Below are 24,846 nucleotides of genomic sequence, written 5' to 3' on the forward strand. Positions count from 1 at the left end.
GGCGTGTACCGTGCGCGTGTACTGCGCGACGCGCGAATGGCTGCCACTCAACAACTAGCCATAGTTTTCATTCTAGAGCCCGAGTAATCTGCCACCAATGGTCTCTCTCGTTTCTTTTAAATAAGAAGACGTCAAACGATCTCATAATCTCATAACCAGAGTCCCTTGGCTCTTTCGTAGGCACTGTCTGTTAACTTAGGGGCCATAAACTCTGGGGACGAGCTTTAAGAATCAAAACGAGCGTCTTGCAGCAAGTCTAAACAAGAACGTGAATATGTTTTCCACTCTGACCTCAAACAGAGGTGCACTGTTCATCACGAAGCCATCAGATCCGGGATCCTCGGAGAAATTGGTTGTATTGAGTTCTTCATCAGCAAACTTTGCATCAAAAGGTACTTTGGAGAGGTGTGTGTCTACCGTCTCTGGTTGTTCCCTATCCTGTTGAATCAAATGGAGATTTTTAGGACAGAAAATCATTCATTTTGTTTGTTTTCTTTTCTTAAAGCATATGTCATCCAGTTTGTTGTATTGAAACCGAACCGCTTAACAGTGTTAACACGAGAATCTTTCTTCTATTTGATATTTGACTGTTAACACTGATGAGTTGTTGGATCGTCTTGTGACGACTGTTGCGTCCGAAATTCCAAAACAAAACGTCCGAAATGTGCCAATAAATCACCCGAATGTTTCTGTCCGAAGTTTATCGCCAGCAAGTCCAAACATCTTCGCCGTTAGTTGACAGAAAGCAGAATAAACTACTCTGTTAAAAAGACTTTGTCGCTAAAGAATAAATCGGTCCAATGTCGTACACTCACCAGGACTTTTAGGCGATGTTCCAAGTAAAGCGAGCGCGCCATACATCCAAACTTGTTTTTCACTGGATCATAAGTGGGGATAAATTCCCCCACACCAGTACACAAGTAAACCTTCTCAGCTGCCAATGCATACCCCAACCCTCCCCTCCCTAGTCCACTTCCCTCACGAAGAATGATACTTCCGTAGATCTTGGAATCTGTAAGTGAAGAAAGTTAAAAATGTACGTTAGGAAAAAATCAACAAAATATTTAGTACTAAAGTTTTTGAATAGTTTTTATTTTCCCTTTTTTTATTCCTCTTTTAAAGGAAGAGATGTGAGCCAAACTTATTAAATTGAGCCATGTTCGTCTAGATCGTAGTTAACTTCCATTTTGCACACTTAAATTAACAATGTCATTTGCAGAGTACTTTTCTATACAACCATACTACTAATAATGCTCTTTAGTATATTTTGAGTTTGTCGAGCATGTGTCACAAATAGAGGATATTTCCATCTTACATTTTCTGTGATAAGGTGGGGAATTCTAACCAGATAGAACACTTTGTGTTTTGGCTGCTTGAAACACCAGCCGAATAAAGAAAGAAGAGTTTTTTTTACTAATGTGGTCCGCCGCTTGAATTCTTACAAGTTAAACTAAGTGGTTAGGGTAAATGTTTTAAAGAACTTAGGAAAACATAGAATAATTTTATGATACCTTTTGAAAACGCTGCATCCACTTGCAAATCGTCCATTTTATCAGGATCGTTGTCCAACCATTGGTCTCTCTCGGACATCAGTAAAAATAGCGCGGAGAGAGTAAATTCCACAGGAACTGGGTCAGGAACCTGCTGGAATCTGATTGGCAGAGTGAACGTCACTGGATCACGTGGGTGGCACGTGAGTGGCTCCGAGTAACGTGTTCCCTGAGTGGAATAAACAAGTACAAAAAGCAGCTGGGTCTGTCTCCGTCATTATACCAAGAGTTTTGTCAACGTTTGCATCTCTTAACACGTCAAACATTATGATGGTGAATAGAAAGTGATCTTCTTAGTCAGTATGAAGCAGTTAAAACAGCTTCAAAGTAAGCACAGTAAACCAACCATTATAGATTAGGCGGGATTAGAACTCATGGCCACTGTGGTGTTATTTTAAGCTCTCGAAACCAGAAAGATTTGGAAAAACATTTCAGAATAAAAAGTAGCGAGATTTAAACATGACGCGTGGGCGACGACTTGTAACCATTATCAAATGTTTCTTTATATAACGTTACTGAACTTGTAATAATTTGCATTTGATAATGATGACATGTCGTCGCCGAAACGTCATGTTTTAATCTCGCTACTTTTTATTCTGAAACCAGAAAGAAATTAAATTTCATGTTCGATTTATAGTTTGTCGCCAAACTGTGAAAAGCAGAGATAAAGATCAAAATGTCTTCTGTTACAAGAAATGAAGGGAGGAAGTAAAAGATTAGTTATCGGCTCTACGTTTAAAGATTAAATCAGTGAGCAGGTTCAATGATTAAATTGACGTTTTCACAACGTGACAAGAAAAACATTAACTGAACTTCTTTCAAGCCTACCTCATCCGCCGTGCATGGAATCAGTTTAATAAAATAGACACCAGTGTAATCCCGCAATGCATACTGGGATTGAAATCGCCAGCTCTGTTGAGGGTATTCATACGTTTTGTCGCTTGATAACAGGTTTAACTCGAAACTCAGGTGTGGACGGTCACGTGATATAACAAGTGCCACTGTTTCAGTGCCTGGAAACATTAACAAAACATATCAATGTTGTCGTTCCTCACGAAGCCTTGTACACAAGCTATACCATTACCTAAAAACAGTAAAGGAAAATCTCGGGATAGAATATATTGTTTTAACGACTTGGTAGCGACGCTTTATCAATTTCTTTTTTATTTAAACATACTTAAATGTATGTTTGCTCTAAGAGCGTATGTAGGGGCTTACACATGAGCTCTATATTACAACACATAACAGTTTAGACGTAGTCTTATGTGTGATGGTGCCACCGTGTTCTAAGGCTTGTAGTTCCAGAACTTCGATTTTCTGAGAGTTAATGACAAAGATAAATATACTTACTCGGGTTTTTGATCAAGTATGTTCCTCGAAACTTCGTTTTGGTCTTAAAATTCACCACCAGTCTCTTATCATCTTTGTCTACAGAAATGGCTGTCGGCCACAGTTCACCGCTGAACAAACCTCCTTCAGGAGTTTGTACGCCATTATTCAACAGCACAGCGGTATCGTACGTAAGATGCAGGCGCAAAAACATGGCGTGATCATAATGCACCCAGTCTCCTCTCATCCTCGGCACACGATACACATAAGAAACGAACAGAGGTACGCGCACGGTAAGCTGGGATTGGGAAAGGTCACGTGACTGTCCATCTGACGTCACTGTAGCGCCGCAGTACTGAGTAAGCTCTGAAATGTCGTAGTAGCTGTTAAAAGTCCACAAGCAAGATTCGAGGTCAAGATTTCTGTAAAATCGTAAAGTTTTGTTGCTCCTTAGCTCCAGATTGTATTGATATGGCTCTCCTTCATTCATGTTTTTACGGTCTTTAATTGAATCGGTAACAAAGCCAAAGCTTGTGGTGATCTCGTTCAAGTCCAAAAGATTGGAGCATTTGTGTTTCGCCAGTCTTAGCACACCTGGACGAAGTATTCGCTTGAAATTTGTCAACCTCTTGGTGGATATTAACGGTACAAGTCCGTCCGTATGCGGCAATGTTACTTTTAAGTGGACTTTGTTGGAGTACTTATTATCTGTTGCTCCAGTAAAGGAAATGCTCGCTTCGATTTCTTGCGAGCCCATGCGATGAGGGTCACGTGGTGCACATAATCCGTCATACCTACTGACGTTGACGTGAGCGCTGGTCGATTCAAGGCCCAGTTCTCCGCGGTCACTTACTGCACGTGCGACACAGCGCACTCGAGAACCAGGTATTAAGTAAACGCTATCCAAGGTGACTTGGTCAGTTCTGGTGAAAAACGTGTCAGTATTCAAGTCTCTTAGCTCCGTGCCAACCTGCCAACGGAACTGAGTTAATCTGTTGTCAATTCCTTGTGAAGAGCAAATTGATCCGGTTTCTGCGTATCTGGGATGCTTAGGATCGCAAGCCTAAAAGAAAAATAAAATATCTACATCTACATCTCAGGGGCACCCAGCGGATCGTTTCGGTAAATTATCCGTTCGCAAGGCCCTTAATCCCCTACAATTTTCTTAAGGGAATTTTCACCTCGAACGTTCGTGTTATGGTTATATTTCGGGTTGATAAAAATGTCGTTTTGGATACCGAAAAAAGGTCAGCTAAGATTTTCGGAGAGGAAATAAGACCTAAGGTTTTCGGGAAACGAACAAAAATGCCCTAGTAATTTCGAAAAGGCTCAAGTTCCCCTACAGTACTCCAACCAATACATTTTATCCGCTGGATAAAGTTATCCGCTCTTTGAACAAAAATCTTTATTAACTCGGTAAAAATCCTGATAAGATATCACACCAACTATTAAAACAAACAATTTGTACATATTAAAAAATAGCTATTAAAAATACTTTAAAAAAAGATCGGCTAACTCAAATGTAAAATGGTCATCAATTAAAGTTTGCTATCACCATATTATCGCTATCCAGTTTTCTAGTGCTATACTGTAGGCTAATATGCTACGATTATACGAAAACTAAAGTCTCGATTCATAAATTTTTTCAGGATTCACGAGCTTAATGAGTATTTAATCTGTGAGACGTTTACATTACACGATATTGGAGTTTATACAAAACAAAATCTTTATTCAATAAACGTTTAATAGCGTGTCTTACCGTGACACAGATTACAGGATAGCCCATAATAATCTGTGATTTCGCAGCACTGACGTCATCATAGTCACGTAATGATACCACCCTCGGCGGAAGTGGAAAAGTGACGGCAGGATTTGCAGATGGCTGCTCGATGTACACAATTACTTTTCTCGTTCCTAGGTCGCTCACGCCATTAAAATCCGAGCTCAAGTGGACTGTGAACGCGCGGCGAATTTTTCGATGAGAGTCGAACAGAATTTTGACCACTATCACGTGACTGGATTTATCTCCTGAAAATTCTACGATCTGAAGAAGAAGAAGAAGAAGATTAACAAAATAAAAATGGAGTGATCGTGATATGATTGCCTAAAAATTGCGAACACAGGAGGCTAATGATTTGAACAATTACTAGTTATAATAGACAAAACAAACCGTTATTGTAGTAGAACATTAACCACTTCGAAGATTAGCTTGTTAGGTTTACCCTCTCGGTCGGATTTATGATGGTACTTCCAATGTGAGTTGTATATCCAAGAGGAAAAGCAATACTACTAGTCACTTCATTTATGGCTCACTGAAGTGGCAGTTAAAGCAAGATGGCTCACTGAAGTGGCAGTTAAAGCAAGACTTTCCTCTTGACACGTGCAATTTTTTAAAGCCACTTTTGTCGCACCCTCACTGCAATTTTTCCCGCGCAAGGCTCTGACTTCAAATCGCACGCGTAAACCAGCTGCGGTTCAGTGTGATTTCTGCGCGATAACGCTGTAGGTTTTCTGAGAAATCCTGCAAGTTCGCATAAGTTTCAAACATGTTCGAAACCCCTTTGGTATCGCGGTCGACAAATCGCGCTGAAATCACCTATAGTTTACACAGGCGCTGATCACTCTAGGTAATTCATGAGTGTACTGCTGAACAGAACGCACGTCGAAATGCAAATGCCACGAACGCAATCCAAATGCAATGTAAAGGCAAAATGATGTTGAACTAGACGCAAAAAGAACGTTGTATATCAGTCTAAACGCAAATCGTAATGAACGCGAACAAAGCACACGCAAACACGAAGCGAAGTGAATGCAAACCAAAAACAACCCAAACCAGTTTCGTCTTCGCTCTTCAGTCTCAAAGGACATTTTTGGAGAAGAACATATTTTGCTTACCTCGGTCATGGGCTCATAGGCTTTGCCAGCCTTTGCTGATCCATCAAGTGTGTACACTCTGACCCTTGACCTTGCTGTAGGGTCACCTGTCTTTCTGACTGTAATTCGTGCCTCGATGTGAGCGTCCCTCACAACAGGACCCGCTATGAACATTCTTTCCCTCGTAAACTGAATTCTTGGTTCTGGTTAAAGAAAAAGACAACAACGACGCAAGTTGAATACAGATAACTGGAACCTTCAAGGCAAACACAAAGCTGTTCAAGTTGGAGACAGATGTGGCCCGGGTTTAATTTCCGGACTCACGTCATATGTGGGTTGCAGTAAAGTGATTTGATTTTTATTTCAAAGTAAAATAGGGGTAACTTCTTTTGGCATGCGGTGCAACCGGAGTTCTAGCTTGCAGTAAGGGATTTTAATGATAATTAAAATTAAGTAATCATGGTGTTAAAATTGTCCCCCTAAAAATGGTCAGAACAATGTTTCATATCCAGACAAATCTCGCAATTTCCAAATACGATCATTCGTCGTGTAAACTTAACACTCACTATCTGCTGTATCCACAACTGTTATCACCGTTGAGTTTCTTTCCCCCGTCCGGCTGTAGCTGTCCACGCTTCCAAGTCTAAGGCTAAAAGCCTCCTTTCCTTCAAACAAGGAATCATCCACTATTGCCACCGGACAGGATTGGCGATTCACTCCAGGGTGAAACACAATCAATGACTCATCTGTGTCGGCGCGCTCTTTGAAGTCTGTTTGCACCTGCGCTGTCATGGAGCGGGTGTAGCAGCGGACTGATGACGTGTACGTCAGGTCACCAGTGCGCATGAGTATGGCAGTAAATATGCCTGTTTCCTCATCGGTGGAATACGATGACTTGACGAATTGTATTATGGGTACTAGAAGATAAACAAACAGATAGGCTTAATGGTTTGACAAATTAACATGCAATGAATATTCGATAATCTTAATTAAGGCTCCAACCACTCTAAACTGAGATGATTTTTCAAGGAAAATTTGTTTTAGTGTATCTTCTACTTTCAACCTAGTTCCTAGGGTCTCTCTTCATCCCACCTCCTGGAGCGAGAGAGGGGCGGGAAGAAGAGAGGCCCTTGGAACCAGGCTGTTCTATTTTCACCTTCAAGGAAACAGTAGCCTGTTTTTAAGAATTAACTGTGGAAAGGCCGAGACTCGGTTAAGCTCACAATTATCATTCCTCGGTCTCTATGGATACTGGGGCCCTGTGTCGTTCTTATAGTTTACCCGTGAAGGGGCAAAGCGAATGAAACGGGTCACAAGAGTAAGGATGACTCTCTATCTCTGTGAACTCGGTACAACGTGTTCCCATCATGAGGTGTCCACTGTATGTTGTAAATACTGTTTATTTCGGTGATCAGTAAATAAAGACTGCAAAATCAAATCTCTTCATTGTTATAAGAATCTGTATGCTAATGTTGGCGACTTGAAATATTATAAAATTATAAAAAAAGTGGTAGTGGCGACAAAAGTGCAAAACAGAACTCACAATCAGACGACCTGTCGTCGATAACAATGACAGCTTTGCTTGGCTCGCCAACTCCAGAGTTGATAGGGGTCCTCAGTATAAGTTCAAATTCCTCCATCCCTTCCACCCTGGGGAGACCTTGGTCATCACGGATCGTTACCTCAATAGTTTGGCGATCAGAATATGGAGGAAAGTAGAGCTTCTGAATGACGGGTGTGTAATCTTGGCCAGCTGCAAAATAAAACCGTACATCGTGATAAGACATCAGATATTGACACCAGACGTCAGTTGAAATAGCTTGTCCTTTAACTGTTAAGCAAACCAAACGGGTTTGGGTTGAACACAAGATGTAACAATTGTGACTTCACAAGTTTTCGGCAATGTAAAATGTTTTTCAGTAATTTAACATACCCAAAAAGTAACAACTTTTTCGAGGCGAAACCGGAATTAATTTGGCCCACTAACCACCTGCTTCTGTGTGAAAAAAAATTGCTTTCCCCAAGCTTTAATTCAAAAGATTCTCAGCAAAATAAAAGGAGACCGAAAGGTCGACAAACGCACCATACAAAACAAAAAAACGTATCAAAAAACGTTAATAAAAGCCGTATAAAAAGGTTAAAGAAAACAAATTTTATGTAGTACTTATACGTTAGTTAACACCCTTCTATGATGAGCATCATCTGAGCATTTTGAAGGTGGACCAAACATTTTTTTTTTACCGTGAAACACTCAGACAGCAAAGAATACTCGTACCAAATGAATCAGCCATACTTTCACATAGGGTCACTGTAAATTTGCTCTTATTGAACCTAGCATTTTAGTGGGAAAAATGGACCATTTAGCTGGAGTATTTTTATTTTTTTTTTGAGGGAAAGCAGAGGCATAATTTGCAAAAGCCTCCAAACTCTTCCCTGTTATTGTTACCTGTTGCGGAAATTGGATCAGTCTGCCTCGATCTCACGAACACGGAGGATGGTTTGGAAAGGTCAGTCCCAGTTCTCCTCAGAATGACGTCAATCTTCCCGATACTCTCATCGACAAAATAACGCGGGGGATCAAAGAACATCTTTGGCTCTGGTGCAAAAAAAAGAAACAACTTACATACACAACCACAACTATTAACATTCAAGTACAGGTCCCTACATGTTTTGAAAAGGTTGGTTTATGGGGACATTTTGAGATCATAAACGGAAAGTTACCTAAACCAGTAGTAGAGAAAACCACCCAAGAAGATTTATCTGTGGATTCCTTTATGAGTGAAAAATGATAGTGTCAATGAAAATATCTGAAATATTCCTTCGTGAGAAAAATATTGCATCCAGTCAACAGGAAGATTTATGTTTCTGTAATCCATGAATAGATTGGGAATGTCGCCTTTTCGTGTAGGCACGGCAAAAACAACATTTCATCTCTCCGAACTTCAGCCTCGAATATCAACTTTATTTTGATTTTTGGGCGTTTACGTCCCTCAATTCTAAGAATACGTTTCACTTGCGAAAAGGACGGACACCCTTGTGCTGTGGAGCATGTACTTGGTATGAAGGATGTGATAAGAGGTGGTTGTATTAGTCAGGACCAAATAGGTCAACAACCATTTCCTACGTTTTCCAAGATTTCCTCATGTTCCCTTTTCCTAGCAGAGAATCATTTGTGTTTTCTACAGTCAGATCCATGAAAGCGCTAATGAAAATCCTTCGGGACGCAATAAACAGTTGAATAAAACGCCCACTTATTTAAAGTTGCTTAATACCGCAACCTGACCCTGGTGCCAGGCGTTCAAAGCAGGTTCAAAAGGACCCAGAGATTAGTGCTAATTGTTAATTCAGATTATAAATGTGTATTTTTTTCTTCTGTGCCACGTGTTGAATTTGACATTTTTTGATAGAACTACACATTATATTAAATCAGTAAAGAAAACACATTCTCGAAAAACAAGAGAAATGGAAAACTAGGTGAGTTTATAATCTGGGATCAGGCTAAGCGGCTTACAAACGATCGGGCAGGAGTTTATTACAAACGCAAAAGAGTGGGCGACATTTTCTTTAATCTTTTACACTCAGACTCAACATACAAGAGCAAAACATGTGAATAGAAATCCTTAAGTGCAGCCTTTCAAAACAGCGACTTCTTGAGCAACACTTGTCTGTGATAGTGTTGTGGTTCTGTATGAAACACTACTGAGAAGTGCTTTTATGCGGTGCTCTTATGGTGACTGACGAGGCGGTGGTTACAAATGAAACGAAAGTTTACTAGCGGAACATTCCTTATTGCCGGTCGTTTTCCGCGTTGAACAAAACAAATCTTGGAGTTTTGCCACCTTTGTGGTCGAAAGTTTTACTCCCTCTTTGATGTGCCGCACAATATACTACAGTCTGCGTAAGGAGGAGGAAATCTACTTAGAGCTGTGTCAAGAAGATTTTGTAGTCTAACCACCTACGCTAAAACAAACACATTTAATCGCTTTTGTTGCCAATTAATTTCGCAGGTGTCATATCTTACCGTCGCTTACATCTGGGGCAATGATTACTACAGTAGTGTTGCGTTCGCTTTTGATTCTACTTCCGAGATGGGACAGCACTTTCACATAAAACTTCTCCTCATTCTCATACAAAGAGTCATCTATGATGGTAACGGGGCAATCCTTGGTCGTCTCTTCCTTGAGAAACAAAAGCATGAATACTTAGAAATAAATGATTTGATTTCCTGTATAAAGTAATCAGTACAACCTAAGTTTTTAGATACGAGTTTGCACTGCGATGAGTTTTTTGTTCTACAAGCTCTTTAATTCCATCCTGTCTAATCCCTCGCACAAGCTGTATAGCTTACTGCCTCCCAAGAATGAGTGCGAAGTCAATTTAAGGAGTCGGCACTCTTTTACCACACGGCGCCTCCACACCATCCGTACTCGAAATAGTTTTATCTATCACTATGTCCATGAGGGATGAAGCAATGATGTAATATTGTTTCTCTTAATTATATATTTTGTCCTTTTATATTTTAATTCTTGATTTATAGTTCTTAGCTTAGTATTGTGATTCGCTCTTATATCTTTTATTGTAAATCAGACGTAATTCAGCCTGTAGCTGCCAGGTTTTTGATTAATAAACTATCCATCTAGTCGTTCGCTGTGAACCCTGGGATGCGTGACAGGTGAACAAATGAGACAAAAAGGGAGAAGATCATTGTCACGCAATACCGACAAAGCGACAAACGCTCCCCTACCTCACTCATATTACCCCAACCCCTCCCCGTTACTTCCCTGACCGACACAGGCCACGATTTCTCAAAAAATTCACGATCCAGTGCTCCAGAGCAACCACTGAATGCTTAAAAAGTTTTGATCGTGATGTTCTGCCGTTTCATAAATATAAGTTGCAGGAGTAAGTAAGTAAGAACTTTATTATAGTGTCGAAGTCGCTTGCGTACAATGTACACTAATTGGGGACACCTAACTACAATTACTTGTCTAATAGTTAATAAAATAATTTAATAATCAATTAAATACATAAAATATACGTCCACAGGTAAAATCGGGGTCCGAGTACACTGACATAAGAATGAATCACAGTGGTTCCACGTTGCGTTTTGCTAAATTCTGCGGCCGTTTTCTTAGAGTGGTAAATAGCCCACTATTATACTACATTTGGACGGTGGCCATACTGTTAGTGCGCATACCTTCTGCGCATCACTGAGAGGTAGAGAAAAACTCAAATTTTTAAGGAAGGCAGCTCCTGACAAAAAGGTATATTTTATAGAAATTGGGGGACAACCATGCATTTTTCAAATAAGGCATCTGTTTGTACACATTCAAGCTTAATCATTTTAGTCTAAAAAATTTGGTGGTCATCCCCAGTTTTCATTTTGAATTCCAATCTGCTTTTCTGGAAAAGGAAAAAACTGCGCAAAAATACTTTTGTATTAGGAAGCACTTTTCATAAGAGGACAAAAAAAGATGTGTTAACTAAACAATCTTGAGATGGATCAGAAAATAGATAGATTCGTTTTGGTCGTCGTTGGTCACCTGGGGGCAGACGCGTCCCTTTTATCTTAAGCATATAGGACACTACGTTTTCGACGTCCTCGCCCTGCTCAAATAAACTCAATAATTATTTAGCGCCATGTCCTTTCAAATCAGTACCTTTCACTCTGTTACACTGACTCCCTAATTACAGAAGAATGTCGTAGTTCCTGGCGTTTCTCGTTAAAAAATACTAACCTTTTCAAATGTAATCACACTGTCTTTGTTACCAGGTCGTGAAATGAAGTCCGAATAGGACAGTATTGATGTAGGCATGGTACCTGTGGCCCAACCTGGAAGACACCAAACAAAAAAGTTAAAAAAGGAAAACATCTCTGGCATGTCAAACTAATTCTGCATTTCGCTTTTGTCAATCACCAAAATCGCACAAGTGCCAAAGACTCAAAGAGGTTATAGTTCTTTTCCTAATCAGATGAAGTGCAAACCCGAAGAGCTCGAGAACGTGCTAAGAAATCAATGGTGCACCGTGAACAAAAGGTTTCTCATCAGCTTCTTTCGTTATGGCACACCAATATGGCCGCCAACTACTGTCATTTGAATCTCAAGGGATTACTTGCATACGCTCCATAGGCACTATAAAGGAACACATGTATTTAAAGCTTTTCCGATAGATATGTTACGTCCTGGTTTAAGGAGGTTACCCTGAAATTTGAACAATATCTGTCAATACGTGGGTCTAATTGCCCATCTTCCGTTGGACCATCAGTAAACGCTTCTATCCACAACCGTCGGTAAAAATACTAAACAAATCTAAAACGGGATATGAACATTTTTCTGTTTATGTAAGACACATCTTCGTGACTCCGAGATCTGGTCCCTGTGGTAGCGTCGCCAGATACAGAAAGTAGTTTTTGAGTTGAATGAAGTTTCAGGCTGCAATACTAGACATTCTTTGTCACAATGTTAATTCAATGTATTTCATACCTTCTTCCATGTCAGAGGTTGTCAAACACGTGACATACAGCCGCTGACTGGAGTCTCCTGTCCGTCTCAAGGGAATTTTCACTTGTCCGACATTTTCCTCCACGATCATTTGGCTGCGAACAACTTCAACCGATGGAGCTAAAAATACAAGGAACAGTAAGCCACTTCTGTATGTGAAAAGGAAAGAAGCAAAAAAAAAACACATACAAACCCCGAGTGAAACTATAAAGGGAAAATTGATGAGACATGGAGAGTCTACCCTTCGCTCTCCTCGAGATTCGACGGGAACACATAAACGTAAGTAAGGTTCTGACGGTAGTTACTTCTGCCGCAAGAACCCAACCTCTAGTGTGACTGACACAACAAACACCTCGGGGTTCAGACAATGGGTTTGATGGGTCTAGCAGATTCTGGCTAATTCTTTGAGAGTGCATGAGCATTGCAAGCCAGAAGAGAGCGAGAATTTGAGCATAGTTTAAATTCTGGGCTACCATTGTTCTCATTTCCCCAGGCTTTATACATACCATCTTCTGGATCTGTAATGATCACATGAACACTTCTAGGTTCCCGGATGACACACATCTGGGGACTCGTTAGTTCCACCTTCACAGTTTCGTACCCCTCGTATTGCCCATCATCCTCTATGCGCAACTTCCATTCTGCTCTACTCCGTCCGGGACTAAACTGCACATGCGTGGAACCAAGCGGCGAGAAATCGTCACCACTGGTAGCTGTAAGACTCGTAACCGACAGTCGTGCGAACGAGACTTCCCCGAGAAAACCCCTTCTAATGACAGCAATGCGTAAAACACCGTCTGTTTCGTTGATTTCGTATTTTGGGTGTTCAAATGTGACCCAGGCCCAGGTTAAAGAAAATCTCTGATAGCGAAGTTTGTTTCCGGCAGGATCGGAAACTTCAAAATCAAAAGCGTCATTTGTGACGTTTGATCCATTGCGAAGGACATACGTTATGTTTCCTGCATCAATGTCTCCTTGAGTGAAGTTTGTCACACTTTTATTGCTACGCAAATGTCCAGCTACTGCAAGGATGCCGTTTATGGGTGGATAGGTAATAGTGTAGAGTAATTCAGAATTTTTACTGTCAAGATCTTCTACTCTCAGCACCGAGCTTCTTATCACAAGTCCTAGTCGGTTGCCTGGCAACACATCCAGGTTAGTGGCTCCTCGGTTCAGTACTAGTTGGGGAATTCGGTTGTCCACAGGCAAGATAGTTATGGGTATCTCAAGACCATCACTAACAGGAGTATTAGTATCCGGAAACACGTAGAATTCGTTATGAGGTCCATCGCTAACTGCGATTTGAAAGCTGTCCTCGTGTACCTCTGTTCCATCGTGTACGTAGGAGATTCTGTTGAGGTTGATGTCCTCCTGCGTGAACTCGCGCGAGGGCGTCGCGCCATTGAGAATCCAGCCATGCAGAGGCACGCGCGTGACGGTGTACACGAGATACTCAAGCGGGGTGTCTTGATCTTCTGCGCGAAGTTCAAACGGTGTAATCAGGACAGTTTCACCTTCGTTAACCACGAGTTTACTGGAAATTACCACTGGTATTTTGTTGTCTATATTGATAAGAGTCACTAGGAATCTTCTTACCACGCTGTTTGTTCCATCTGAAACTTCAAAATCAAAGCTATCGGCTGTCTCCTCATCGGCGCTCGTGTGAATGTACATAACTTTGTTTCCCGCCAAATCAAGTTGTGTGAACGTATTCAGGCGCACTCCAGGAGAGTCCAAGTGTTCCAGACGACCCTTTTGCGGCTGCTTTAGTATCAAATACCGCAGCTTTTCATTCGAACTTCCTGTATCGCTGGCGCTCAAGAAATTTGTTGAAATCACCACGCGGGAGTTTTGAGCTAAGCGTAAACCTTTGTTTATCACTGTAGGGTAGATCATATCGCCCGCGCTGATCTCGACGTAAAAGTCTTGATTCAGTCGCGTGTTTTCACCATCAGACAAGTCAAATTTGATTTGATCTCTTTCGCTAGGGATTTTTGCATCCTGGGAGTATACAATTCGCCTTTCGCTTATGTCCCTTTGTGTAAACCTTCCCGCTTCGCGCAAGACTTGCGCCGATCCGTTAGAGTTTATTCTTATGAGTTTCCCTGCCCGAGGGGGACTGCGCACTATAAATGTTATATTGTCATCCGGGGAATCCACATCCTGGGCTTTGAGATTTTTTGGCGTGATTGTTTTGCTCGTACCTACAGCTTCTATGCGCAAGCCCGTGTTCACGGACAACGCGGGCTCCTCGTCATCGACAGGGATGATAAACACGGGTATTATACGACTAGTGTTAAATTTACCATCAAACACACTAAGAGCGAAGGAGTCTTGAGTGCTTTCGCTTCCATCATGCTGATAAACGATCGAGGTTGACTTTTTGATCTGCGTCAAAGGGAATCTGGAGACTGGTTTAGTTCCACCCCGTCTGCGATCAGTGATCATTCCGTGACGGGGAGGCGTGACAACAATAAAGATCAATTCATCGAGAGGTTCATCGGCGTCCACTGCGTTCAACACTGTCACATCAATGATCATTTCATCTCCCTCATCCACCACGAAGTCGCGTGTAAAAATCTGCGGTTTCTCGTCGTTTTGTGGCAGAATATCGATTTTAAGGAGATAACGCGGGGACGTGTTGTTGCCATCTGTACATGAAAAAGCTACCCAGTCCATTGTGGGTTCACTACCCTCGTACAAATCTTGCACATAGCTTATGTGACCAGCTCGGATATCATCAATAGTAAACGACGTGACACGCTTCCCTGCGTTACTAATCTCTGATCCTGGTGATGGCGTGACATTTTCCAAGAAGCCCACTGAGGGCTGGACGTCAATCATGCACGTGACGTGACTATCAGGTGTATCAGGGTCAGTGATTGTCAAGTGGCGTGACGTGAGTTTTGCTGTGCCTCCTTCCTGTACAATCAGCTGTTGAATTCTGACCATGGGTGCCTGACTGTCCACTGGTAGAATCATCGTAACAACTTCAACCGCTACAAAATTGGAAAGAGGAAGGTAAAAAAAGATAAAAATGGATAAGTACACAACATTGCGATGGACGCTAGATGCAGATAGCAGATAGCCAACCAGGCGCGAAAAGCCGAGCTGGCTATAATCACCCCCTATCCAACAAGGCGTGAGAGATAAGTTGGCTATAATTATCCCCTATCCAACTAATGTACAAAACAAAAGTTGCAGATCTTGTTCATTTCAGTCATTTTGCAAGGAAGACCAAAAGGCGATTTAATGGGCGCTATTTCTCGGACGTGGAATAATTGTTGAGTGCGCGTTGGATATGAGATGATAGATAGCCAACGAGGCGCGTAGCGCCGAGTTGGCTATAATCATCTCATATCCAACAAGAGCGAGTGGAATAATTTTTTTATTAAAAACAATCAAGAAATAATGCTAGATTTTGCTGATTTCGTTTTGCAAGAACAATTAGAAGACAATTTAATGGTCTTCATTTCTTGGCCATGGTATAATGGCTCATATACCATGGCCCGCTAAGCCAATCAAATCGATCGAATCGCATTATACAATGATCCAGTTTTTAATAATGCATATTATTCAACTGAGTGTCGTTCTAACCAATCACAACAGACGTAAACCATACAATACACCAATTACTACTCAAAGCAAATTCATGTACTGGCGTCAAGCGTGGGAAAAGCGTGCAATTAAGTCACGATTGGTTTTGGTTTTGCTGCTCATTGGCTAAGAAAGTGGCGTGAGTCCTGCCAACAAATCACGTGGTGAAGTAAAGGAAAACCAAAGCAAACGCGAAATTAGTTTTGACATCGTTGTTTTATCACCAAGTTCTAAATACTTCTCAAACCATTTCTCTTACACTATCTCTACAAAGCTCTTTAATTAAACATGTCGGCTTCAAATACCTTCGTATCTTCGTCCTTCTCGTATCCAGGCGTCTGTTTCATTTAACAGCGTCAAGTTAAAATGATCCATGTCTCCGCGAAGCCCAGTCTCTCTGCCAGTGTGCTCGTAAAAAATCAGCCCAGCTTCCAAGTCCTGGACGCTAAACTCATGGCTCATTTTACCATCGCGCAAAATTCTTCCCACCCGGGGTGGGGTAGCAATGCGCAGTATTATGTCACGGTCACGTGGGCTCTGAGAGGTTGTGTGCATTTTGATGGCTTCTCGGGAGTGCTCCTTCACTCTTACTGTCATGTTATACACGTGACAAGTGACGTTCGGCTTTTCTGGGACAATTACTAGAAACGGGAGAACGAAAATAGTTAGTTGTTAATATTGACGTTGTTATTGCTGTTGACATTAATGCTACTGGCTGTTGTTATTATTGTTGTAGTTCTTGACGTTGTTGTTTGTTTGTTTCTTTGTCTGTTTGTTTTTTTTTTTAGAAGAAATTTCCCTGTCCTCATGTTTCTGTTTCGAACCTAAGGGCAGGCTTTTTTTCTAAGATAAGGGAAGTATGTGACCCTGAAAAAGTAGCAAGCTCCTTGGGTATTTTGGGCAATATATCTTAACACTGACTTTAGACGCTAAATCGATGATACGAGCAAAAAACGCTACCTAACGATCATGGGATAGACTAATTGCTAAAAGAGCTTGGTAAACCAACTTCAGCGAGCCATTAAAAAAGAGATTGTAAGAGCGCTGCCAGCGCAGACGTGGGCTTGATCGCAGGTTAAACTACATCACGCGGAACCTAAACGTAAACACAAAAGCAAGTGTCAACACAAACTCGTGAGTTGCCATAGAAATGGGCTCAATGCAAGCGAAGGAGCCGAAGGAGCAAGGATATAAAATTTTAACTCTTCCTGTTCGCTTGACGCACGTAGTTAGATTTTGCACTTTTGTCTGTGTTCGTTTGTTGTGCACGCGTTTCTTCGTTCCTCTTTACAAATCGCAAACTCTTGCTCTTGAACTAATGATTGTGCTCAGTTCTATGCGTTCGTTTCTTGTTCTGTACTAGACAAAATTTTTGTTTTAACCACACGCAGACTCTTGCAATTACATTTGTGCTTGCATTGACCAAGGACATCCAACGGTTCATTTTGGTGGATATCTGTTCGGATGACCCTTAATCGAGTCAGAAACTCAGATTTAGTTTAAAAGAAATCTACAGTTTTCTTCGGTAAAATTTCAGCTCAAAATTTCGTAACACTGCAAAATTAATTCCTTTAGTTTTCGACGAGGCAAATATCTCGGTAAAATGCGAAATAAGGTCAGCTACCTAGTAAATTTGGGAAATAAAGATTCCATTTCTTAAAACTGTCTACAACTAACATTTTCAGACAATACAAGGCGTCCGTACAGATCAATTATTAGTTTAGACAAATATGCCTTTAAAAGGCCACCAATTTTAGCCCTGATTTTACGACAGTTCGCTGAAGAGCTGATGATTTGCTTCCTCGCATTCTCATCTATAAAGAAAGTGACTGTCACTAGTCAAACTGTTTTCTCTTGGGACTGAACTATATTCAATTGTATGGAACGTTTTCATTCACGTGACTACCGGCCATATTGGTTTACTGAAACAAAAGAAAGTATTTGCATAAAAATAGAGTTCAATTCCCAGAGGTTTAGTTTGGGACACCAACATGGCCGCCATTTCTTTGTTTTGAGACACCAACATGGCCGCCATTTCTTTGTTTTGAGACACCAACATGGCCGCCGTGACGTCATGTGAAAACACTCTATTGGCGGATACAGCTCTTCATGTAAGTCAAACGAAATATCTCGGCGCCTCGGCCCTACGGGCCTCGGTTTGGTGAAAAAAAATAAAGGGGGAGTTTTCCTTGGCGAAATGTCGGCACAAAATTACGTAACACAGATAAACTAATTCCTTTCACTTTCGACAAAAGGTCAGTTAGCATTTCGTATAAATCCCGCAACAGCTCGTAAATTCGGGAAATAAGATTCCATTTCCTAAAACTTTCAGCAACTAAAAGTTTCATCTCAAGCATCCGAACACATCATACTGTGTTAGCTTGACCGCCGACCGGGTCAGCTCAGTTAGGAGAGCACCGGACCACCGTGCGGGGAGGTGGCGGGTTCAAACCCCGGCCGGACCAACACTCAGGGTCTTTAAACAACTGAGGAAAAGTGCTGCCTTTGCTCTGACATCTGCAAATGGTTAGACTTTTTAGTCTTCTCGGATAAGGACGATAAACCGTAGGTCCCGTCTTCACAACACTTGTTCCTAATAATCTGTGGGACGTTAAAGAACCCACACACTGTTTGAAAAGAGTAGTGGACGTGGTCCCCGGTGTGCTGATCTATCTCTATCTCTGATTTAATCTGTCTGTCACATTCATGCGTGGGTTTGGAGGGTGGGTGAATATACCTTGAATTAGTACCATATCCGAATATTCAGAATTGTGTTTCGAGCAAATCGTTTATTTCACAAACAAAAACTCGCTCGAACCTTCACTAACTTATCCATATCAGGGTAATCTCGTATCTTATTGCATGATCCGGCCGGCTTTTGCACTCACGTCATTCCAAAGACAACAAACCCACGCGTCGGCATAAGTAAAGCCGGACAGATATTTTTTAGCTTGTCAATAAAAAGCCTTATAACCCGCATAGGTCACTAATTCATTGATCACGCTCTCGATTAATGCTTTATGATGTGTCTACGTCAAGAACAGTGTGTCAAGGATCATAAATTGAAAACTTATCACTGTCTGCAGAGTTCTAAAACAGCCGGGACAGTATTTATTGATAAAGAGCTAATTTGATTGGAGATCGCGCAATCGGGCCTAGCTGAGTGCGGTCCTCTTTTATAAAACATCGAACTGTGAAGTTTTCAAATGTCTAATACAACAATTAGTCCACATGATCGTTGCTGAATAGGACCATTAATAACGACTTTGTGTACTTTATTTACACACCTAGGCAGATTATTGTAGATCTTTTTTGTGTTTGTTTGTTTTTTCTTTTCTTTTCTTTTTCTTTCCCAGCTAATTATTTGTGCTTTCATTGGATTGAAATCGTTCCAAAACTTAGCGCCAAAAGTTGTTTTAGAAAGAGCACAGGTGCTAACGATAAGTATGTATTAATCCAATTAGTTTAAAAACACTGTCTCCGGTTTTAAATACTCCATTTCGCTAACAACACTCTGCTCACGTAAACTAACGCACCAAAAAAGGCTAGACCTTGAACAAAACAGAAATTTGAAATTTGTCGGCCTTCGATGAGAACCTTTCAGACAAGCAAACACTAGAAAGAAAGGCGTCAGTTTGTCGTTGACGCCTTTTCGTGTGTAAACTTATCAGTTTAAGATAGATTAAAGCGTTCTTACTCTAATGAAAGCTCGAGAGATTAATAGGCTTTATTCCCACGAAAGCTCCAAAGAAAATGTTCGGAAATGGATTAAAACATAACCGTCACCGTATAAAATATCATACGCTGTGATAACAAATGAGAAAATGCTTTAAATGGATTGTCTTGGATGATAAAATTTTTGGCTTGCAATTTTCAGAAGGGTTTTTTTTCTTTTTCTTTGGAAGATCGTAATTAGGGCCCACCTGTTGCATGCACGATAAGACAAAATTATAAGTTTACAAGTAGCACTTTCAAGGCCGTACCTAGGATTTTTTGTTTGTGGGGGCAAACTCCGCACACCCCTCACAGGGGTTTACCATGTGCAGCCAGGGTTTCTAGTTGGACATTAATTTTGTTTTCACTCCTACACAGAAAGTTGTCTCTACGACGTTTAGAGAAAAAAAAAACACACCGATACTTTTAGTTTTAAATTGTCATGACTTTTTATGGAGTTAACGTCTTGTTTAGCTTGAAGCAAGAGAGGATCATGATCCTGTCTTGCTTGAAGCAAATATTGCCTCTCATTTTAAAACACAGTCGATGCACTGCTGTAAACAAAGGGAGAAAATCACTGAGCTTCCACAATTCAAACGCACTATCTACAACGATTACTAGAGAACCAAAAATCCAAATAGCCGTGCCAAGAAATACGACTCCTTGTGACAAACACTAGCCGGGCCCGGCATTGCAACGATTACAGAATGAAGCTCATTGCATGATACAAGCAGTGATTAATTTCTGTCCTAATATTGCCAAATCTCAACAAGAAAGGCAGTTAAAACTATCAAGCACTAAAAAGAGACAAGCCAAACCCAGCTGAAATGTCCTATGTGGCATAAAAACACCGTCGTTGAACACACAGAATAAGAGGTCATATTCAAAACGAAGAGAATTCAAAAGAGGAAACTCAAAAATCATTAGGCGCAAATGACCTGTCGGATGATGAACATATGATGGTTAAATCCAAACCCGCCAGAAATACTTGCGAGCAGCGCAGGCTTTTAAAACCAATTTATCTCGGAAAAAAAATACTTGTATAAGCTAGATTTAAAAGGGCTAAAGTACGGGCCAGAAAGTGGCGTATGCTTGTCAGTCTTTATTTACACACCAAATTCTAAACCATAGGCACCCCAAAATGAAAAAAAATCATTATTTTCATAAGAAAACCGGTACCTCAAAAGATTTTCCAAAATAATTATTTGGAATTCACATTGAAGGAATATTTTTTCAGTCAATTAGTCGATTTTCTTGTGATCAGTGTGATGTTAGAAACGGAATTGAGTTTTCCTGGCGGGGGCAGCTGCCCCCTCTGCCCCCGCGCTATGTACGGCCCTGACTTTTCTTTGAGAAGTAAATGACATAAAGCTAGGTCGAGTTTATTCTTAGCAGTATCTTGAATTGTGCTTCATGACATTCGCAAATACCAAGGTTCAAATAGGTCTCACTGGTGAAAGAACTCATGCTGTGGGATAAAACTGCTATTTCTTGTATTTCTTTTGTATCTCAAGCCCTAATCCAAGAAAAAACGAGAAGCACACCTTTTTCTACCACTGGAGAAATTATTGCGATGCACAACGATAACATACCAACTCGTTTTACTTCTTAATTAACCGCTGAAAAAATACCGGACGGGAATATAGCATGCTATGTTCCTCAAATAGAAGCTGTGGTGTTATTTAAAATCGAAAACTGTTTCCTGCTTGTTGTAATCGGCTTGTGTTGGAATGTTAATCACGTTACCGAGGGAGTAAATCGCAAGTTAACAAATGCTTCTCCCTACAGGCAGGTACAAGCGTTTGCAATTTTTCCTGAACTACACTTATGCTCTGATGAATTGCGATCATTGACGTACCAGGAATTAGAAAGCACGTTTCAGAATTGCGGTTTTTAGAAGAGCGGAGCGGGCAGTTCTTATCCGGTAAACGTGATGACTCGTTCAATACAAGAAAACCTAAGCGATCCCTCTCTTTTCCCGAACATCTCCCCCTTCCTTCCTCGCGGCACTTCAGTTATTTCCAAACTGTGTGACAGGCAAGACCTTAGGCACATTTACGAAATTTACTGTTTTCTTATTCTCTTCTCCGTCAATCTTTTACATATCAGTATGCGCCGAAAATCTGCAGTAAGATCTTTATCCTTAGAACTTCTTAACCTGTTCGTATGAAGACAATTGAAAGGCAAGCCTGATGAGTAAGATCATCCAACATAGTCAAAGGAAAACATATTTATCAAGGACACTTCATAACTAACAGGAAAATATCAATAACACGTGAATTCTACGAAGGCCAAAACGTTTTCATACTACACTCTATGAGTTAATCAAGAATTTCGAAATGATTTTCCAAAAACCAATAGTAAACTTTGTTGTTGTTCTTGTCGTTGAAGACACCACGGCAGAACTTCAAACGTTGCCGCAATGTTTTCAAATCACACTGTATTTCCACCCGGAGACAGAGTCAGACATTTTTTCATAGCGAGTAAGTGCGCTAGTATAGATTGAATTTAAGGTGGTACTGGAGGATTACATAATCCTTTCAGGTTGTAATAATTTTTTGTGATCTTGCAGCGCATATAAAGAGAAAACATTCTGCCAAATTTCAAGTCCAAGGAGCCACGTGTTTCGAAATATAAACGAAAGAAGTTTCGTTTCTAAGAGTCCTTTCGCGGGAAAAAAACGGCGATGGCGTATTGTGTTGAACATGCTATCAGGTGTCTAAATAAGTCCCCAAAAACTGCTTCCAACATCAACAAGCCCCCAGGCTAGCCTTGGCTTATTAAAAAAATATTTCTAGCTCCGTGAATAAATCTTTAGGTAAACACGATAAAGTGTAAGTTGGAGCACCCCTTGAGGAGGGGGACAACCTCTGAACTTTAGAACATGGAGTGGATCTGAAGCCTCAATCCACTAACCCAATTTGACGCAAAAAAATATAATATTTCAGTGGTCTAGTGTTACCTAGCTGAAGGCACAAAAATAAACAGACGTTTTCGTGCAAGTGGGAAGAGACCCGGGAGGTACTCCCCCTAGGGTATAGACTAAATGTCTGAAGCGGGTATGGATTTTACAGAAATGTGAATGGAATCTAAAAAAACCCAGGTCTGAAAAAAATACCGGAAAATTACATATTTTGGCCTGAAATAGGGTTTGAAGAACTGAGCCCTTCCCCCATGATAATTTCAAGGAGTACCCCCCCCCCCCCCCACCAGGGTGGAAGAGAATATTTGATTTAAAACCAAAATAGTCAAAAGTTCAGGGTATTTGCGACCACATGGGGTAATTTTGGACACAGTTGTTAACAAACATTTAGAAGGCCCTTTCCCCCTTACCAGTGTACTGTCTGTTGAATTATTAGACCTTTAAAGGAACGTTGATTGGGGGGTAAGGGGGGAGGCTATTACAATCTTGTCTGTGTTTTCTTTGGAGGAAAACAGACGAAAATTATGCCTTTATACTTTATCGAAAGAAGTACAAACACCCCCCCCCCCCCCCCCCACTCCCCCTTTTTCAGGAGATTGCTAATAAATGACAGTCAGGCCTATTGAGTTATCACAGCGAATCAACTTTAGTAAGGAAATGCAACTGTTCCAAATCCAAAATACAAAAAGCTTTTCCACGGTTTAAGCCGAGATAACCGCACACGAAGTAATAAACCATTATTTTGACAAGTTCTTTTTTGTAAGTTCAGTCGGTTTTTATGATTAAACCAATTACTGCAACAATACAAGTCCTCTTATTTAGCGTGTCTTGAAGTGTTCACGTGTGTTTTGAATTTTGCTTTGAAAATAAAACTCCTCCATTTCGATTATATCACGAAAAGCGTGGTCTTGATGATCTTAGTTTAGCAGAATGAGTAATACATAGCAAATTGCTGAGAAATCCATCATAACATGGTCTTGTTACCACTTGACGCCAGGATAAATTTACTTCACAACAACATACATTCCCCAACCCACCCCTTCTTTAAAATTGGAAGTCCCTTGGGAAGGCTTTCGATTCATCCAATTAAACCGTTCGATTTCAAACTAAGAGCTCTAACTTTTGAGTTATGGTCGGCAGTCTAAGTGTGACTACTTTGATGACAGCTTCTGAAAAGGAGTTTCCTGAGATGCCGTTTATTTTAATATATAAAGTGTTTCTGGTCTTTTTTTAACCTGGGTTCAGAGGCTAAACTGTGTCCATATGTGGTTGTTTACTGCGCTTACATGTAATTGCACCGTTCAAGGTCAATTTAAACTTTTGAGTCTTTGCCAGGTGAACCTCCTGACTCATTTCGTGTGATTCTGTTTGTTTCTTCGTTGTTTTTCATGTTAGAGCAGGTCTGGCTGGTATCCAGCTCTCAACAGCAAGCAGTGAATTAATCAGAAGAAGGACAGAACACGAAGAAGTAATCTCTACTAATGCAGTTTTCCTGTTTGTGAAAGCTGTCGTGTGATTTTATTTTTAATCCACTAGTCACCCATTTATAGATTTATTTAATTAAGCTGAACGAAACAAACCATTGATTCTATTTAAACGGAACAAAGATGTTGAAAGATCGCAGCTATATTGGTGATTTTTCATTAAGCCAATTAATTAAAATAAAAATAACTTAATGAGAAATCAAGATTTAACGCTGAATAATTTAGTAGCGAGGTGAGGGATCATATCCTCGGACTTTGACAGTTTGAAATAATGACTTCCCTTTTAAGTATGTATCGTATCGTGTGTACCAGAGCCATGAAATTGAATAACAGCCAAGCAGTAAATTAATGGGATTTTGTCCGGCAGGAATAATGCAATAAAGAAGCGAATTTTAAGCAGAGATAACACAATGAACTGTCATAATCCTGATCATCCACCGATCCTGTTACTAGAGTTGACTGTACACAGTTCCTTGGCACGCCAGTTTGGCGCTTCGTACCTGCGTACATGCAGTAAAGAAACTATAGGGGTACTACTACTGGCACCCTCCCCACCCCATCACTTCCCCCCTCCCCCCTCTTGGGATAAGATGCTAAACGCATCACAGAGTATACCTGTAGAGTTATTTCAGGTGCGTCTCATACGAAGTCATTGTGTCAGATAAAAATCGAATCTGTATTCTATTTAACTTTTATCGGCCATTCTTCTCTCAAAGTAAAGTGTGTTACTTGTTTGTGTGTGTTTGTGGCGGGGGGAGGGCTTTGGAGTGATTTACTAAGATTTTGCCAGATTTTCTGGACCTTGAGTTCAATTGAGAGGCTTAAAATAGGCCAAAGTTTCGCGCAAACTTGTCTCGCAACAAAATGTGACA

At 40.7% G+C, this 24,846-nt stretch overlaps 1 protein-coding gene across 2 annotated transcripts in view; it reads right to left on the reverse strand.

Annotated features, from left to right (window-relative positions):
• Positions 1–24,846, reverse strand: part of LOC146463324 (FRAS1-related extracellular matrix protein 2-like) — a 33,062-nt gene that overhangs the window by 2,953 nt on the left and 5,263 nt on the right. For both annotated transcript variants that reach the window (XR_014856928.1, XM_085084508.1), the window contains exons 2-16: positions 16,159–16,494; positions 12,763–15,255; positions 12,239–12,376; positions 11,492–11,586; positions 9,775–9,931; positions 8,200–8,349; positions 7,297–7,506; positions 6,320–6,670; positions 5,775–5,956; positions 4,639–4,923; positions 2,901–3,942; positions 2,379–2,563; positions 1,512–1,719; positions 816–1,012; positions 292–438 (exon numbers count right to left, since the gene is read on the reverse strand). Coding sequence is in view for 1 of the 2 variants with exons in the window: in XM_085084508.1 (XP_084940634.1) it covers positions 292–438; positions 816–1,012; positions 1,512–1,719; positions 2,379–2,563; positions 2,901–3,942; positions 4,639–4,923; positions 5,775–5,956; positions 6,320–6,670; positions 7,297–7,506; positions 8,200–8,349; positions 9,775–9,931; positions 11,492–11,586; positions 12,239–12,376; positions 12,763–15,255; positions 16,159–16,494 (6,176 nt within the window). In the remaining variant the exon portion in view is untranslated. The remainder of the gene's footprint in view (positions 1–291; positions 439–815; positions 1,013–1,511; positions 1,720–2,378; positions 2,564–2,900; positions 3,943–4,638; positions 4,924–5,774; positions 5,957–6,319; positions 6,671–7,296; positions 7,507–8,199; positions 8,350–9,774; positions 9,932–11,491; positions 11,587–12,238; positions 12,377–12,762; positions 15,256–16,158; positions 16,495–24,846) is intronic.

Source organism: Pavona decussata, unplaced genomic scaffold (assembly GCF_977016875.1).
Source record: "Pavona decussata unplaced genomic scaffold, jaPavDecu1.1 SCAFFOLD_179, whole genome shotgun sequence".
Lineage (NCBI taxonomy): Eukaryota > Metazoa > Cnidaria > Anthozoa > Scleractinia > Agariciidae > Pavona > Pavona decussata.